This window comes from Aulonocara stuartgranti, assembly GCF_965226115.1.
Source record: "Aulonocara stuartgranti genome assembly, chromosome: 10".
NCBI classification, from domain to species: Eukaryota; Metazoa; Chordata; class Actinopteri; order Cichliformes; family Cichlidae; genus Aulonocara; species Aulonocara stuartgranti.
The window spans coordinates 15556625-15574248 of NC_138946.1; the positions used below are offsets into that span (position 1 = coordinate 15556625).

The 17624-nt window shown below is 40.0% G+C and overlaps 2 protein-coding genes across 5 annotated transcripts in view; both read right to left on the reverse strand.

The window, feature by feature from the left end:
- Window positions 1–2626, reverse strand: part of LOC309715312 (septin-5-like) — an 8549-nt gene extending 5923 nt beyond the window's left edge. The window contains exons 1-3 of the mRNA XM_082548323.1: window positions 2490–2626; window positions 2027–2049; window positions 54–428 (exon numbers count right to left, since the gene is read on the reverse strand). Coding sequence (XP_082404449.1) covers window positions 54–428; window positions 2027–2049; window positions 2490–2535 — 444 coding nt within the window. The 5' untranslated portion in view covers window positions 2536–2626. The remainder of the gene's footprint in view (window positions 1–53; window positions 429–2026; window positions 2050–2489) is intronic.
- A 3192-nt stretch (window positions 2627–5818) lies between these two features.
- LOC309715310 (LIM domain kinase 1-like) lies at window positions 5819–17123 on the reverse strand. Of its 4 annotated transcripts, XM_082548318.1 has the most exons (17): window positions 16701–17123; window positions 15615–15689; window positions 15466–15537; window positions 13443–13581; window positions 12739–12848; window positions 11381–11554; window positions 11196–11301; window positions 10811–11091; window positions 10549–10738; window positions 10356–10442; window positions 10148–10279; window positions 10001–10060; window positions 9829–9894; window positions 9313–9499; window positions 8918–8973; window positions 8667–8824; window positions 5819–6971 (listed from the first exon to the last, which is right to left on the reverse strand). In XM_082548318.1, coding segments are annotated over exons 1-17 (2355 nt in total). In that variant the 5' UTR covers window positions 16703–17123; the 3' UTR covers window positions 5819–6511. The 4 variants fall into 4 exon arrangements, with proteins under 4 accessions (XP_082404444.1, XP_082404446.1, XP_082404445.1 ...); XM_082548320.1 differs by lacking the exon at window positions 15615–15689 and having other exon boundaries at window positions 16701–17122; XM_082548319.1 differs by lacking the exon at window positions 16701–17123 and having other exon boundaries at window positions 15615–15751.
- Window positions 17124–17624: the final 501 nt, after the last annotated feature.

Sequence of the window (17624 nt, forward strand, 5' to 3'; positions counted from 1 at the left end):
AAACATTTAGAGACATAAACAGCCAGACATTATATAAAATAGTAAAAACATACCTCAGGAGAGTCGTAGGGGTCAAAGCGTCCCCAGGGGCTACGTGGGCGCATGGAAGGGCTGAGCGGCGAGTCCAAAGACACCTGAGAAACAATCTGCCTCCTCAGCGGTAGCTGCTGAAATTCTGGATCTAGTCCCATGTGATTATGCCTGGGAGGGACTGCTGGAGAGCCCCTGGGGTGGAAGGGGATGGTGCGGACCAGAGAGGGAGTCCCAGGAAGGCTGAGGTGTCTCCCGTTGATGGGGCTCCCAATGCCTTCTGCTCCATAGTGGCCTGGTCTCTGGTGCTGTTCACCAGAGTGAGACATGAGAGGCAAATCCCTCATGGCATAAGGATACTGCATGTCCTCCTGGTCCCTTATGGACAGACTGGACAACTAAAACAGAGAGCAGCATGATTTTTCCTCTGTCTGATATTATTTTTTTTAAATTAGGCACAGCAGACGAATATACCTCAGCTGACAGGACTCTTGTGAAAGCCCCTCTCTAATTATGAGTGTGTGGATATATGTGGCTGATAACCGTGCTCTCCTGAAGGTACCGCAGTGATGCTGGGCTGAGGCTGATTTTGGTCATCTGATAGGGGAAAACAGCTCACTTATCTGCCTCTTTTTCTCATTGTGGCTTTGTGTATGTGTCCACAGCCTATGTATGTGTCCACAACATAGACGGATTATCACCACACTCACTCAAGATTGTTGTCTAAGCCTCGTGTTTGCAGTCAAACAAAAAGATGGGTAAGCTGGAGAAACATCGAATCCTAAAACCTGAAGAAAAGTCGCATCATGATTAAAATACTCATCATTCGTGTATCAATCATTGGTCATGGTTGTACCTCTGTCTGTCTGACCTCAGCGAATCAATGGTAATGCTGATATTTTGGCTTTAACAGCAGTAACTGGAGGTGTTTTTCCCCTAAGATAAGCACTAACTAGGCTTCCTGTTAATCTCATAACATTACACACTCCAGACTGCCTGTTGTGAGAAGACAGAAGGTTTCTCACAACAGACCAATAAGATTGTCTTTGTCCTCAGAGGAATTAACTTAATAACTTAAATTTCCAGGGTAGCCACCTGTCCCAGGAGCTCTGTGTCACAAGGCTTTGACAAGGAGATATAAATAACTTAACAAAGAATAGAAGCTGGAATTTATTAAAATGGTAATTGAAGGAGGCCATGAGGGGGTGATCTGTATTCCGGTCATGCAGTAAATGAATCATAATGCTATGACAGTAAAACCATGATTTTTTGGTGTTCCACTGTAATTTTCCTCCCGCCCTTTAGATATCTTTAACACTACTAAAATTAAAATAACCAGGAAACTAAAAAGTCTGATTGTTTGTTGCTCTCTGAATACATGGCCTAATGACGTATCTTTTCTTGCAGTGTTGGACTAAACCCTTCACTGATTAGGTGTGACCTGTGATCTCATTATACCGTTACAAATGCCGTCGTCCATCTGTCCAGGCAGGATGTAGAGACCGTTTGAAGCTGGAGGTTCGTAAACAATAGGGTCAAACCGGATATACCCACAAGGCTGTGAGTGCCGGTTTCTCAGGTTCGTTCAGCATGAAATCTATAGCTAGTTAAAAATAACCCGAATTGTATGTTTTTGTGCTGATTTTGTAGTTTTCCAAAACTTCACTCCACACCTGCTTCCACACAAAATGACTGTACCCTATGATGAGGAGCTAGGATAGGGAATTTCCACCTGCTTTATCCAAGATAAACACCCTGGGCTCTTAAAGTGGTTAAAGGAATGCAGAAAAGCGCCGGCCACGGTGCTGCTGGATTGACCAGGGTTTATCTGGCATTCCTCTACCTGTCAGCTCTCATTACCCACAAAACTTTGCAGTAGGCTTAATCCAGCTTCTAGCGCTCTGACAGGGTTGGGGTTTGGAGATTTAACTCTTAAACACACACATAAGCTCAAACAAACACTACTTCTATAGGCTACTCTACAAAATTGTCCTACCTCCTTGCCCGAGAAAGTTGAAGCTTTGTTTTGAGGAGAGCAAATTGGAAAAAATATATATTAAAAAATTATTTATTCAGGTTTGCTGCATCCATCCTGCACAAGCTAAAAACGTAATCAATTTAACGTTACTACACACCCTGATGTCTAAAAAGTAAATCTGCAATAAAATGCAGAACTGAAATGGAAAAAATAGCAGAAAAATACTAAATGACCCATAACCCCCCATTGTTTATACAAACAGATAAACTGATGAAATTACAGTAAATAAGATGAGAAAACATTAGCTTAAGAATACAATAACCTACAGAGATATAAATCCTTGCAGGATTGTCACAGGCTGCAGCTTCAAATTGGCTGAGCAAATTTTATCTGCTGAAAGTATCAGTGTAGGCCAGTTCCAGTTGCTTTCTGAAGGAGCCTTGTTCTGTAGACTTGTATATTAACTGGATTATAGACTTACCTTTTTTATTGCTGCGAAATCTGACGGGAGAGGACATGTGCTCCATGCTGCTGGTATTCAAGCTGTCCCTGGATCAGAGGAGGGCAGCGCATGGCTGCAGCACAATGCTGCAGATGCTCTGTGGGCGTGTGCGTCCCTGAATTATACTACTCAGCTCCGGGTGCACCCTGCTCCATGTCTACTCAGTGTTACCGCTTTTCTGTGGTTACAGAACAGCTTAATACAGCTCAGCGATCATCATCATCATCATTATTATAATAATGTTAATGGAATGATTGTGAATCTTTAATATATTTAAAAAACACAAATTTCGTGCAAAAGTTTGAGTGTGTTTTGCATTTTCTCTAATCCACAGAGGGTCAAAAGCATACATACAGAAGTCAAATGTAATATTTGGTTAAATATCCCTTAGCAAGCTGCACCTCAACCAGATGCTTTTAGTAGCTATAAACAAGCTTCAAGCACAATTCTGGCTGGAAATTTGATCAGTTTTGGTAAAGTTCATTTAAATTAGTTGGTTTCCTGTCACAGACACAGATTTTAAACTTCGTTCACAAATTTTCAATAGGATTGAGGTTGGTACTTTGGAAAGGCCCTCCCAGAAGCTGGATGTAAGCCTACTTTCCAAAACCAGTTTTGATGTGTGTTTGGGATCATTGTCCAGGTGGAACTTCTCAATATTTTAAAGATTCATTCATCCAGCTGTTGATTTGAGGTAAAGTTGAAGAATTAGAAGGTACTCTTAATTCTTCCCAACTTCTGTAAATCTACAGTACAGCGTCATAGATCTTCACTGAGATCCATGGACTTCCTCATTGTTTGGAGTATTGGTCAATCTGAGGCTCTATGTATAACTAAACCTGTGTGGATTATAGAAAATACTGTTTAAATTCTGATTTGTGACCCATTGTTTATTTAAGTCATTAAAAATCTATGATGTACAATCCTTCCACATAGCAAATAGAAAGCTCAAAGAAACCACTAAAAGCTCAAAATTACCATGACATTTATGCACATGATGAGTTGTTATAAACCTCTGACCACAGTGAGTTAATTTTACACAAAAAATCTGTTTGGAGTATTTAAGACTGGCAATCCAAGCTTGAGGTGGCATAAGATACAAATAACTTCCTATTTATAGGAGAAACCTTAAAAAAGAAAAAAAAGAAGAAGGAAACATTATCTTAGCAGTAGATTATAATACCATAATTAAAGATCTGACAAAAGTAGTGAGTAAAATTTCCAGCATTTCTATCGAGTGGCTCAAAGTGTGTTACAATGAAGAAGAGTGGAGTCTATCAAAGCAGTAAGTGTTGTGGATTTTCTACTACCCGTAGTTGTTTTGTAAGTATGCTCCCTGGAGTAAGTCCACAACCACATGTGGGCTAGCCCAGTTTTAATACTAAAAGTCCATAAAATTCTCTTCATTTAATCTTTGTGAAGCCAAAAAGACCTGTATAGTACTGTAGACGTAAACAAGGTTAGCGCTTCAGCTTACTTAGCTATCTGTGCTTATTGAGTTATATTTATGCAATCATTTTTAATTTTTTTGGCAACCATGAAAGCTTGAGTCTGAAAGTTGCTGCCATTTTTATGTTTTAATATTATTGTATTTAGGTACATTTAGTCAAGATTAGCCAGTTTAACTAAGCTAGCCTAACGGCTTTTTTTGTATAAGAAAAGTATGTTAAATATTTTGGTAAGTGTGTACACATTCATGTCGTTATATAGTAAAGTAGTCACATTTAGACAATAAATCAATCAATAAACAAGCAGGAAAACTATTGGATTTAAATTTATGCTAACACGTGAGGCTAATCTTTAAGTGTTTGTTCAGCTTTTTCTTCCAAATGATTAAAAAGTCTTCACGATATATTTCTGGACTAAATTTCTTAATGTCAACTCTGAACATCATTGAGCTGCTTTATTTTTCAAATATTGCTGGTTGATTTACAGACTGACACCTTGTTGGCTACAGTAATGTTTTTGTCAAGAGAGGGCCCCCACTCAAGCCTACAGGGGGTGAGTTTATATTAGCTAGGTCATGGGATTATATTATAATTTATTCAAATTTGTTAAGAGATTTAATATGAAGAATTTGGAGGTTGTCCTGCTAAATTTCAAATCATTTTAAGATTAGAGAGGGAACAAATGTGATTTTGAACATGGCATGGTTGGTACTGACAGATGGGATGAGCTGAGTATTTCAGAAACTGATCATTTAAATGGGATTTTCCTATGTCTGGGGTTTACAAAGAATTGTCAGGGAAGAAGAGAAAATATCCAGTGAGCAGCAGATCTGTGAGAGAAAAGGCCTTGTTGATGCTAGAGGTCAGAGAATGGGCAGACTGGCTTAAGCAGATAGGCAATGGTAACTCAAATAGCCACTTGTTAAAACCATGGTATGTAGAAAAGCATCTCTGAATGCACACCATGTTGAACCTTTAATTGGAAGGCCACAGCTAAGAACAGGAAACAGACTACAGTTTGCATACGATCACTGCATTTGAACAAAAAACAAAAAAACAAAAAACAAAACAAAACAAAAAAAACAAAACAGTGCCCGATTTCTGCTGCAACATTTGTATGGTGGGGTCATACTTTGACCCAAACAACATGAAAGCATGAATACATGCATCCTTGTATCAATGGTGATACAAGGATGCATGTATTCATGTTGCAGGGGATACTTCGGGCCCCAACTGAGCATCATTTAAATACCTCAGCCTACCTTAGTACAGCTGCTGACCATTTCTATCCCTTTAGGGTTTTTATGTTGTGATGTTTTAACCTACAATATAAAGTTCCTTGAGGTGACTGTGAAATATATCTTAAAAAATAAATAAAATAAAAATGGGGGAGACTCATATTGAATTATGACCGCAGTGCACAACTTCCAGCAGAATGAGATCATTTGTCCCAAAGTTCAAATAATCTCAAACTGGTTTCTTGAACATGTCAATGACTTCTTTGCACTCAAGTGGCCTCCACAGTCACCAGATCCCAATCTATTACAGCACCTTTGAGATGCGGTGGAACGAGAGATCCACATCATGGATATGCAGCCGACAAATCTGCAGCAACTGTGTGTTGAGTGGATCTGAGAAATGTTTCCAGACTCTATGCCATGAAGAACTAAGGCAAAAGGGTGTACCTAAAAGGTGAGTGTAAACAGTCCATCATAACAAAAATGCGTGCAATCCTTTAAGAAGAACCGTGCTGATAATTCTGGCTAATTTGTCTTTAATAAGGTCAGCATTTTAAAATATTAAATAGTTTATATTTAATTTTGTGTAATGTTTGGTAAATAAATCTTTGCTACATCGTAGTTAAAATTTTTGACTTGCATCTCTTTATTTTCTTAATTATAGTTTAGTAGCAGTAGAAGTTTTAATGTCCTCAGTTGGGTTAGATTCGGTTTGACACTTTTCCGCAGCAAATACATAAGGCGACATAAAGTGACATGTGTTCCACAGCTTCTTGGTAAAAGTGAAACTAGAGCCTAAATGGTAAACAACCAGATTTAGCTTATGTTGTTGGCCAATAAGTAAAGACCAGCTGCAGTACACAAAACAAAAACAACAACAACAAAACAAAAATCCCCCCAAAAAACAGTCGAGGTAAATTATAAAAAAGGATTGTCTTTACTTAATCTGTCCACTGACAATTTTTATGGAATTTAAATAAAATTTAGTTCTTTTTGTGCATTTCCATTTAAAAAAAAAAAAAAAATGGAAACAGTTAATTTCAATTTTGATATTTGCTATTCTCAGTGTCAGCAGGGCTCTAGCTGCAATCACATAAATACTGGTTCACAGTGGAGTATGAGACCAATGTGGGCAACATACAAATATTTACTGCTTCGCATGTTGAATATCTTGCATGATTCTACATTTACATATTCCTCTCACAAATGCAGTTTCATGACTAATTTACTTGACTGAAAAGACACAAATGTCTCCACAAACAGTCTTATTCCTTTAACACTGGGCTTTGTAGATGTGTCCCATCTTGGTCATCAATCAAAGAAATGAGCCATCCTCTGTAGATGTGTCCCACAATGCTTTGTATATCCTCCTGGACCCGTTTAACTGCTCTGGTACTGGTCTTGACTGCTCACGCCGGGCTCCTAGTTGTTCTGCAGGGTTACTGTGTTCATAGGTTTCAGAGCCATGATTGCATGAGTCTGTGCTTATCGACCTGCGGCACGACTGGTTTCTACCCTCTGACCCAGTCCTCACAGTAAGGTCAGCCTGAGCGTTCTGCTCGTGGTTTGTGTGGCTGTCAAGTCTGCCATTTTGGTCTTTGTTTTCAGTAAATTGATTCGGCTCAGTGTGGTTATTTGTGTTTTCAGAGCATTGGTGGTTATTATTCTGCCAAAAAGCTTTGCAGAGCTGCTCTAACTCAGAGAGCAGAGGCAGACCAATATCCAGGTGCATCAGCAGGTTCTCCAGCCACTCCTCCAGCTTCAAAAAGGACGGACTGAAAGGCAAAAGTTGCATTAATGAGAAGTTTTAAGATGCTCTGCCACATATTGTCAGAGGTCATGTGCATAAATGCCATGGTAATTATGGGCTTTTAATCATTTACTTTTGTGTCCAGGGTATAATGATGGTACAGCATACATCTTTAATGACATTAAAATTTTTTGAAAATAAGTAGCCCAAACAGGGTCAAAAGTATACATACAGGCTCAAATATATCCATACCCCAAAACTAATGTTTAGTTAAATATCCCTTAACAAGTTGAACCTCAAGGAACCCTTTTTTGTTACTCATCAACAAGCTTCTGGCATAATTCTGGCTGAATATTTGACCACTCATCTTGGCAGAATTGGTAGAGTTGATTTCGATTGGTTGGTTTCCTGGCACTGACGTGGTCTTTAAGCATAGTCCAAACATTTTCAATTGGGTTGAGGCTTTGGAAAGGCCACTATTTGCAATGTACCAGTACTATTGGCAGCAAAACAGCCCCAGAGAATGATGCTACCACTGCGATGTTTGACAGCTGGTACAGGGTTCCCAGGTTTGAAAGCCTCACCTTTACTCCTCCAAACATACCTCTTGGCATTGTGGCCAGATAACTCAATCTTTGTCTCGTCTGACCATAAAACTTTTCTCCAGAAGGCATGGCGAGTCTATGTGGGAAAATTTCAGTTGAGCTTGAAGGTGTCTATTTTGGAGCAAGGGCTTCTTTCTTGGTGGGCATCATCTAAGTCCACGGTGGTGTAAAACTGGCTTCACGCTCCACAGTGATGGTGGTTTTCCAGCTGTTTCCAATTCATGCTTGAGCCTTGGTAGTTCCTGGGCTGTTCTTGAACATCGTTATCAAATGCCTGTCATCTGAGGGTGACAGTTTGGGTGTTCTTTGGCAAACTGGTGACACATGTGAATAACTTGTACTGATGTACAGCTGTTTGAGGATGAGGATTGTGGAATCTGCAGTTGTTGGCTTCAAGAGATCTTCCCAACTTCTGTGAATCTACAATTTTCCTTCTTAGAGCTTTGATCTTTTCCAATGTTTAGAGTATTGATCAAACCAATGAGTGCTGCCAAACCAATCGTTTTTATGCTGTTAAAGAGAAACTAACAGTTGTAGTTGATCATGTTTGCTCATGAGACGTTATTAGAGCTGGGCTTTGTCAAGTTAAAAGACACTGTAGAACCTCGTCACGAAACGTTTCAGATGAACAGAATCGACCTTTTAGGATTTACTTACCTGGATGACTCAGCATGCATCAACACTGTAGAACCTTCTTAACACTTATTAAAATACGAGTATGTATACATTTCAACTTGTATGTATACTTTTGACCTTGTGTGAATAGATTCTTGTTTTTTTTAGAGACATTAAAGATGTGTGCTGTACGATCATTTCACCCTGGAAAAAGTTCAAAGAATTTAATAAAAGCCCCAAAATCATTATGACATTCACGCCAATGATGAGTTGATGTAAACTTTTCGCCACTGGTAGGCTATTCAGCAGCTAGATTATTTACTGAATTACTCAGTGAAGTATTCACTGTTTGGGTAGCAAAAAGAACGCTGGAAAAGTATTTATTGTTTCTGTATGTACTGGTGAAAAAACAAAAACGGTAAGACTTTGCCTATTAGTTTATAATTGTCAACAACAGACATACTTGAGCTCCATCTAATTTACTTGTGGTGCAATCTTACCGTTTATCAGCGTCCATGTCACAGCAGAGAACAGCCAGTGGCATGAAAGCAGAGGGGCACTGTGGAGGGTGGTACTGCTGCAGGAAACCTGCCACATTCAGCCCAAAGTCATTTCTTCTTGGAAGGTAGTCAGGATCTGCACTCACCCTCCCTATTATCTTAAGACAGAGACATACTCAGCCTTAAAACTGTTAAAAGTTTTAGAAACGTGGCATTTTCAGAAATCTTTTTAGCAGTCCAGATTTTCTTACCTCGCATAACATGATGCCAAAGGAAAAGATGTCTACCCGTTCATCATAGGTTTTCCCTGGGAGGAAAATGAAGAAATTCTTAGCCTGTCCTGGATATTCAGTGGTTCTGCATTCATTATGTGGAGCTACTTATCCTCAGGCCATTATTTAAATATCTTCACTGTTTAATATTGAAGATAGCAGCTTTTATAAATCCTGAATGAATTTAGAAAATGTCCTGTGAATCCCATTTTCATTTTGTCATAAGAAATAATATACGCATGTATTTTTTTAAATCTGCACCCACCAAAGGTTTATTGCAAACTACGTTACGAAAGGCGTGAAGGTTTAGGAGCTTGATTCAGAATCTGATCACCCCTCAACATAAGTAGTAGTGTCCTAGCTTGTGTACTCACCGTGGATCATCTCAGGCGCCATCCAGTAGGGGTTTCCTACCACAGTATACCGCTTCCTGCGGTCATGCTTGCGGAGCTCTGACAGCGTCCCTTTTGTCGGACGTTCAAGCGAAGATGTTCTGCTCTGGTTTCTCTCCTCCATTACCAACCTGGCTAGTCCAAAATCTGCCACCACCACAGACTGGTTCTACACAACCAAAGAGGGGTAAAGAAGTTATAACAATCAGCTGTGAAGTCTTTATTTATTTGAAAGTGGTATGTATAATGAATTTTAACAAGTAAAATTCATTAACATTCAAGAACTGTTGATCTCCTTTCACCATTGGCAGAATAATAAGAACAAGTCTTGGAATTGGATTAGAAATGTATCTGGACCAAAGTTTTGCTTGTTTTGTTGATATAATTTCAGATTTAAATAAAGTAACACATTCAAGTAACAAAGCAGTTTTTGAAGTGGAGCTATATAATGGAAGATACTGTAATTTTTGACATGTGTGCTATAAAACATCTGTTCACCTCTCTGACCAGGCAGTTGTATGAGTTTAGATCTCGGTGGATAACATTCATGGAGTGTAGATAAGCCTGTGAAGGAGAGATGATATATATATTTGACAAGTTTTTTACCAAAACAGCTTAATTTTGCAATAAAAGTTTTTTTATTCTTAGAGTATTGGCTTGAAAGACTTACCATCCCAGCTGCAATGTCTTTAGCATACCCAACTCTAATTTTCCAGGGAAAATCCTTGTCCTGCAACAGAAAGATTATGACCACCATGTTGTGTTTGTGTATGCTGATGGTTCTCATGAAGAAACATAAAAACTTAGTTTAACCTACCATTTTTATGATAGTCTCTCGAAGAGTTCCTCCCTGGATGTATTCAGAGACAAAATGTATTCGCTTGTCCTTATAAAACAGCCCAATGAACTTGAGAACATTGGGATGGTCCAAACAGCGCATCACCTTTACCTGTACAAATTGAGAGGGATGCTGGTTAAACATGTCATGCTCTCTTCAGGCCTTTTCTGCGCCCACGACCACTTACCTCCTTTAAAAAAGTCTTCTGCGTCTCTTCGTCGAAGCGTATCAACTCTTTCATCACCATGACCTCCCCAGTCTCCTGATGCGTTACCTTTAGAGAGAGAGATAAGTTCATAACAGTGCTGCTGATTAAAATCAGCATTACAACTAAAAGCGAGTTGCAGTCAGGCAACAAAATGATGGAAACAGCAAGGCACCTTGACAGCCTGTCCAAAGCAGCCCTTGCCCAGCACTTCTCCGTGGATGAGGTCTGAAGGTCTGAAGATGCGGTGCGCCCGGTCTCCTGGATCTACTCGAAGAGACTCTGAGCGAACCATTTCTTTTTTTTGAGATAAAAGCGACAGCATTCCAGGAGACACGGGGCACTTATCTATACTGCAGCTGCGCCTGAGAAAGAAACAAAGACTTAGAAAGGGGAGAGTATTGAGTTAAGGCAAGCTGTCAGCTGACATCACTTACGAAATGTTTCTGGATCGGATTCCTGGGGTCCCTTGGTGCTGAGATGGTGAGAGTCTCATCCTAATTTGTTCATTTTGCTCATCTGGTTCTTCTCTGGGACTTGGCTCTTCCTTCAGACTTGGGAGTTTCTGGGTTGAAGATAGTTTGTTGCGGACAGGGGGCTCAGGACAAGAGATGTTATCCGAGGGACTGTCCGAGTGAAAGAGGTCATGAGGTGCCTGTGGGTTGTGCTCAATGGTCAGCTGCAGTGGTCTGCTTGTGTTCTGGATTACACGGTTTATCTAGTGGAAAGGACATTTAACATTATGGTCACGTTGACATTTTTGTCTCTTCTCTCTTAAACTTGTGATGTTATAACTGAAGCAGTGGGTAGTTTGAGGCCTACCTCCTCTGGAGAAATATTGCGCACTGGGATGCCGTTAACCTCCAATACTTGATCACCAGTGTGGACAGAGGATAGCAGGTCAGGGCTTAGGACTGATGAGTCCAGCCTGAACAGAATGACAGTGATTGAATAGGTGGGCGAGACGTGAGGGTCAGAATTGTTAATGGCTAAATTCAGAGACTCACTCTGTCACAGTCACAAGAGGACTTTTGTCTTTGCCGAAATCAATGATTACACTCAGGCCTCGTTGTCCGACTGCATGTGGAGGGAAAGAGACCAGCGCCACCATGTGTGGTCTCTTGGTAACTGGAGAAGTTGGCTCCACGTCCGATACAGCACCCTGACAATAGCAGTGACCACTGCAGAGGCAAATCAAAAGATGAATACTATAGTGACTTGAAGGAAGGGGGGGAAGAAAAAAAAAAAAAAAAGAAAAAAAAAAGGTTTACACAGTGTACTCAGTTTCCTGTGAAAAACTAAGTACACCCTTATTGCTTCAAAAAGAACTAAAATGAAACATCAGGTCCTGCTAATCAAATGCACTTGATTAATCAATCTTCAGCAAATGTAAGCACCTCCATAAAAGCAGAAGTTTGGACAGTTTGCATATCTGGAGCATTCACAATGCTACAGTCTTCCCAAGAGTGCAGAGAACCTCTGTTGCAAGGTCGACTGTGCAATGCTCAGTGAAAATGTAGAAATTTAAGAGCCACATCTCAGAATCCACAGGGCTCAGCATGTTAAAAGGTTAAAGTTCATAACAGTACAGTTTATAAAAAAAAACAAAACAAAACAAAAAAAAAAACGAACAAGTATGGCTTGTTTGGAAGTGTTGAGAGAAGAACATGGTAGGATAGCTTAGGCTGGCAAAGTGGCATTTGGACAGACCTAAAAGACTTCTGATTTAGCATCCTTTGGCCATAATGCACATACAATGTTTGTAAAAAACAAAAACAAAAACAGAATATCAACACAAACGTCTCAAAACAGCTGTCAAGCACGGTGGTGGAGGGGCGATGATTTGGGCTTATTTAGCAGCCACAGGACCTGGTCACCTGACAGTCATTGAGTCGACTATAAACTTAGGCTTGGCCGAAACTGGGACAGGACAATGATCTCAAGCACTGTGGAAAATCTACAACCGATTGGCTGAAAAGAAACGACTCAATGTGTCCAGTAAAAGTCCAGATCTTACTCTGATAGAAATGTTCTGGTGGGACCTTAAGAGAACTGTGCATAAACAAATCCCTGCTAACCTCAATTAACTAAAGCAATTTTGGAAAGAAATTTTCCAAAATAACATGAGACCGATGAAGTCATACAGAGAACATTTACTTCAACTGCTGCTAAAAGTGGTTTTACAAGCTATTGAATCATGGGATCTACTTAGTATTTCCATAGGACCACCCAGAGTCCCTAACCTTTAACATAACTGTAAATCTGTCAGAAAGAGGTTGTTTCCATTTCACTCATTCATCTCCAGCTTACACATTTGCTAACACACAAGACTTCTTTACATTTTTCCTTTCAGAGTCTTACTTACCAGTAGAGCTTAGAGCGTTCGATAAGCGTGTAGGTGTCTCCATCTCCAATGACCATATCACAGCTCATGCAAGTGAAGCATTCAGGATGATACTTTTGCTCTCCAGCAACCTGTTTATATGCAGGGCAGTAGTGTATGAAAAACATAATACAGTTTTACCAGAACGCATTTATTTGGGCCACTCTGAACTGTGAAACACTCGAGCTGTTTCTGTTCATTCTTGCATAAAGGATGTTTTCAGAGGATATCTTCTAGCTTAGAGTCAAAAGAGAAAATAAATGCTTTCATATCAGGAGGAAACCAAAAGTCGGGAAGGCTTTGAATTTATGAATAATTGGTGGAGCATGCTGAGATTTGGTATTCCATATTCCGTTTCTGAATATTATATAAAACTCTTTTTAACTTGTTAGTCTGAACAGCAGTAAGCTTTGAATGATCAATAAGTGGGATATTTTTAAACTAGTCCAATTGATTTGTTGCTGACAGTTCAGACTGCTTTGGACTAAGTGAGTCAGACAACAGAGAGGGCAGCTAATCAGGCTTTCATCTTATAAGCTTAGAAATCCATGTATGCTAAAGTTTTGTAGCCAAGCTTATTAAAAAAAAAAGTTTAGTGAGGAACTTGTGAATTATTTGTGTTCAGAGGGATAGTTTCATCAGAATCTTTTTTTTTTGGTTAAAATTTTGAGTGATTTCAATATTACCATTATGAGTCCTGTTGCAATGGTCTCCTTGCAACCGTGGCAGTGTCCTCCATAACGGCACCAGTAGTGCTTTTTACAATACAGCTGCCCCTCTCTTTCATAGTACCAGTGAGACAGAATACAGCCACATTCACAACACCTGCAGAGACAAGAGGGAAACGGGAGAATATGGCGTAACAGAGTGAGAAAGTGGAACAAAACCTGAGCAAAAAACAAAAAAAAGAAAAGATTCAGATACGCAGACAAAGTAACATGAGCCTAATCATGGATGGAAGATGTGGGACTTGAAATCCTCACAAAGAGTATCACATTTCAAGGTCTGTGAGACAACAGATTATTGCTTTCTGTTTAGCTCCTTTTTATGAACGCAGTATACGATTCCACTCATACTCTACTCATTTCTTCTCTTATGTTGGTTAACAATATGATCTGGTCACAAAGAGGCATACACCCAAAGGAAATACACTTATCTTTACTTCTATGCTGACATCACCATGACAATCAGCCCGGGGTGACATTAATATTGGTTTTTACAAAAAAGGACTATTCATGCAAAGAGACTAGTCACATGTTTTCACAAAAACAATGTTCCCCATAGAGACACACCCACTCAAGATTGCACAACACAGCTGTTAAAAATTAAAATAGCATGCATTCCTTAAATGCAGAGCACAATGTTCAGTTTCAGGCCTTTAAAGTTTGCAGATTACAGTGAGACCCATCGTTACCCTGCTAAAGCAGAATAATACTATAGTGTGTACGATAAAGGCCCTGCTTCCTTATCTCTCCAACACTGCAGCCGGAGTGGGAGGTGACTTCCTGGGTTGAGTACTGGCCCATGTTTCCTCTCCCCAAACCTCATGCGGTAAATGCTTTGAATCCATTTTTGTAAGAATAGCAAAAGGTTGTGTCATATTGAGAATAAAGCATAATTCCTACAATAGTTTCTTTTAAAGGTTTTCTTCATAATATGTTAAAGTGATCTTAAGTCTTGCAAAACAACTTAAAGCCACGATTCATTCTGCCGTTTTTGTTGTGGTTTTAGTATTTCGTCACAGAAAACTATAGGCAGCTCTTTCCCTTTGTGTTTTTGTTAACAACACCAAACAGCTCGTTTTGTTGTTGCTGATAGAGCAACACATTGCTTCTTCAGTGCGCACACCCTCACATGTGGGATCTCTTTTTTTCTGACAGCACTGTAGGACGTGCTGCTAGAGACCAAGATTCGCTTCTCCTTCATTGCTAAGGAAATAATTAAGCAATAAAGCCATCAGACCGCTGCAGGTTTATTTTCGACCTCCTGTCTTTGTTACTGTGCTGCAGGCCGCGGATGTGGAACCTTCCAGCTCCACATCTGCGATTCCGCTAAAGCATCTGGTTGCAAGAAAACCTGGAATCAGTTCAGCTGTTTCTACTGCCCGCCCCCTCATCCATCTCTCCACATTTCTCTTTGGTCACCTGAGTGTTTTCCTGTCAATAAAAATCCCCTTTGTTCTCGTGTCTCTAAAGAAGTTATGACGTCAGAACTGAACCTCGGTCAGATGTTAACAATCTCATGACGTTTTCTCCTACCACCGTTTCCTCCGTGTTCTGTACGTTGGTATGTCGGACTTCCTTTTAAAAAAAAAAAAAAAGCTCTTAAAAGGATTTTTTTAAACTGCTTGTGTCACGCTGGATGTTTCACATATTTCTTTGTGCTAAATAAAAGACTTTAAATGCTAACTCTTAGGTTTTGGCCTGAGGAACAGGGATGTTTACAAAGTAAACAAATTATAATTTTTTTGTAACTTGCGAAATGTGCTCCAACATGCTTTTTTGTTATTGTGAACATTAGAGCAAAAACAACCTCCAAAAAAAATAAACCTCAAGTGTTATTTTGTTGGCAGACTTCTGTTTGAGGAAGTATACATGCAGACGTTTAGAAGTTTCCCTATTAATTTTTTCTCTTCCTTTGACTCACTCTTTCATACGCTTCCTCCCCTTTCGCTCACTCTTACGCGTATCTAAAGATTTCAGTTCTTACCGTCCTTTCGTGCCTCGCCGAAACCTCTGGTCCCGTCGTGACATTCTGCCTTGCCAGTTAACCGACAGACAGCTGTCAAACACAGTCCACCCAGTTCAGAAAGGAGCTTGTTAGCAGCATGTGATTGTGAGCGGATCATATACACCTACTCTGCTGTGACTGATGACAGGCGTTGCCTTTCTCTCTCCATGTGTTCAAAGGCTTCCTGTGTGAATATGAGTTCCCTTTCGAATGTGAAGAGAAGCTGTGTGAGAAAAGAGTCTGACCCACTGACACCAGCTGGCCAGTTTCCCCCTGCTGGCTGCTGAGAAACAGACCAATCCGATAAGAGACGCCCTCCCTCACCCTCCCCTCTCCTGTTATGTCCAGCATGTAGACCTCTGCAAGATATAGTTACACTCTTCTGCAGAGTCTAGCAAGTTTAGGAGAGTTAAACTCACAACCTAAATGAGTGCTTATGTGATAAGTGGTCTGAGACGTGTTTTGTGTGTGTGTTTTGAAATAAGCCCTGTTCCCATCAGTGCAGGCATAATCTCTTTATGAATGCCCCAATTACTGCACTGTCCAGATCCTGCAGTAAAGAACTCCATTCATCACACACAACGAACAAAGAGGGAGAAATTAGTTAAAGCATAACTGTGGGGAACAGCTCAGAACAGACAAACAAATCCATTGATAGCGTTCAGTATCGACCTCTCAAACCAAAATTATGACCTAATGAGCTTTAAATTTGTTTTGCTGTAGGTTTCCTGCAAACAGTCCTGTCAATTCAGCAACTTCAGACTAGCTGTGCTATATGTCTGCATCTGCATATTTTTTTATTTTTTGTTAAATTGTCCAGGCAAATCTGCACTGCAGACAGAAAAGCAGAAACAGGTGTAGATATATGGAGGAGACCCTTCTGTCACAAAACTGATACTGTCATAGATTTATGCCACTTTCAGTTACCGTTTCTCTTTAATTTGCATCCTCGGTTGTTTTTCTCATGCCCGAGTTAGTCATTGCATCTCTGTAAGCTGCATAATGAACAAATTAATCAGCAAAACCTTGTGCGAGTATTGCTCATAACAAATATTTTTACCAGGCTTCAGTGTTGTAAAACTTCCAAGCAGCATGACGCACAGCACTACAAAACTATATCCAGTTGTTCTTGTCCTCTTTTTTAGACCAAAGAAGCTAGTTTGTGTTAAATGTTGCTTCTTTTGTGATATTTCATGTAAAAGGCAAATACTTACATGAGCTGGGAGTAGAATGATGTTATCTAACACCGCTATAGAAAGTGCTGTTAAGACTTTAGGGTTGCTTCTCGTCACTGGTAAGGAAATAAGTTAAGTATGATTATGCCATCCTAGGGTAGCACGGTACTGCAGTAGTTAACACTGTTAACATAGGAAGAGGGTATCTGGTTTCAACATGCTCGTCATCAGGGACCCTCTTCGATGGAGTTTACACGCTCTCCCTGCGTCAGCATGGATTCTTTCCAGGTATTCCGGTTTCCTTCTACAGTTCAAAGTCACGCATATTTGGTTAGGTTGTGATTCCAAATTGGCTGAATGTGAATGTGTAGCTCAGCTGTAGAGGGGAGAGGTGGAGCTGGTTCAGGGAGCAGTGCCAAGCGAGCTGAGTGACACACCTGTTGTGCATGAGCTAATCACTGCTGGGAGACGCTGTGCAGTAATTGGCAAAGGTACTGTGTGGACTGTTTGGGAGAAACTAGAGAAGAACACTATAAAGAAGAACGTCCACTGAGCCTGGCTCGACGGCAGGGTGCTGGAAAATAAATTGGTGTGTTTGAACTGAAAAAGCTGTGTTGACTTTCTATGATGACGGAGACTCACAAGTGACTGAGCCTCGTGTCACAGAATATTAGCAGTGCAATAGACTTGGATGGCCAATGCTTACACCTGTCCTAAGACACCAATAGATGTTCCCTAATTCTAGTCACATTTTGAACTGTACTTTTAGGATACCTATTACTATTTAAACTAAACTGATGTAGTTGCCCCATTGGCTGAAATAACAGTTTCATTTTAAGGTTTTACTAGTAATTGAAAAGCAGCCTAATGCACCTTTAATACCTTGAATCCATTTCTAACCCAAACAAAGAGCAGAAACTTGGCTTTGTATGCACATTGTTCCTACTCAGGTTAGAGTGCAGT

Excerpts from the sequence above, each read along its gene's own strand:
- LOC309715310 (XM_082548318.1), bottom strand. Across the intron at positions 8,974-9,312 it reads GGCGCCTGAGATGATCCACG|GGAAAACCTATGATGAACGG; the intron begins GTGAGTACACAA and ends TTTTCCTCCCAG. Across the intron at positions 6,972-8,666 it reads GACATGGACGCTGATAAACG|TCCGTCCTTTTTGAAGCTGG; the intron begins GTAAGATTGCAC and ends TTTGCCTTTCAG.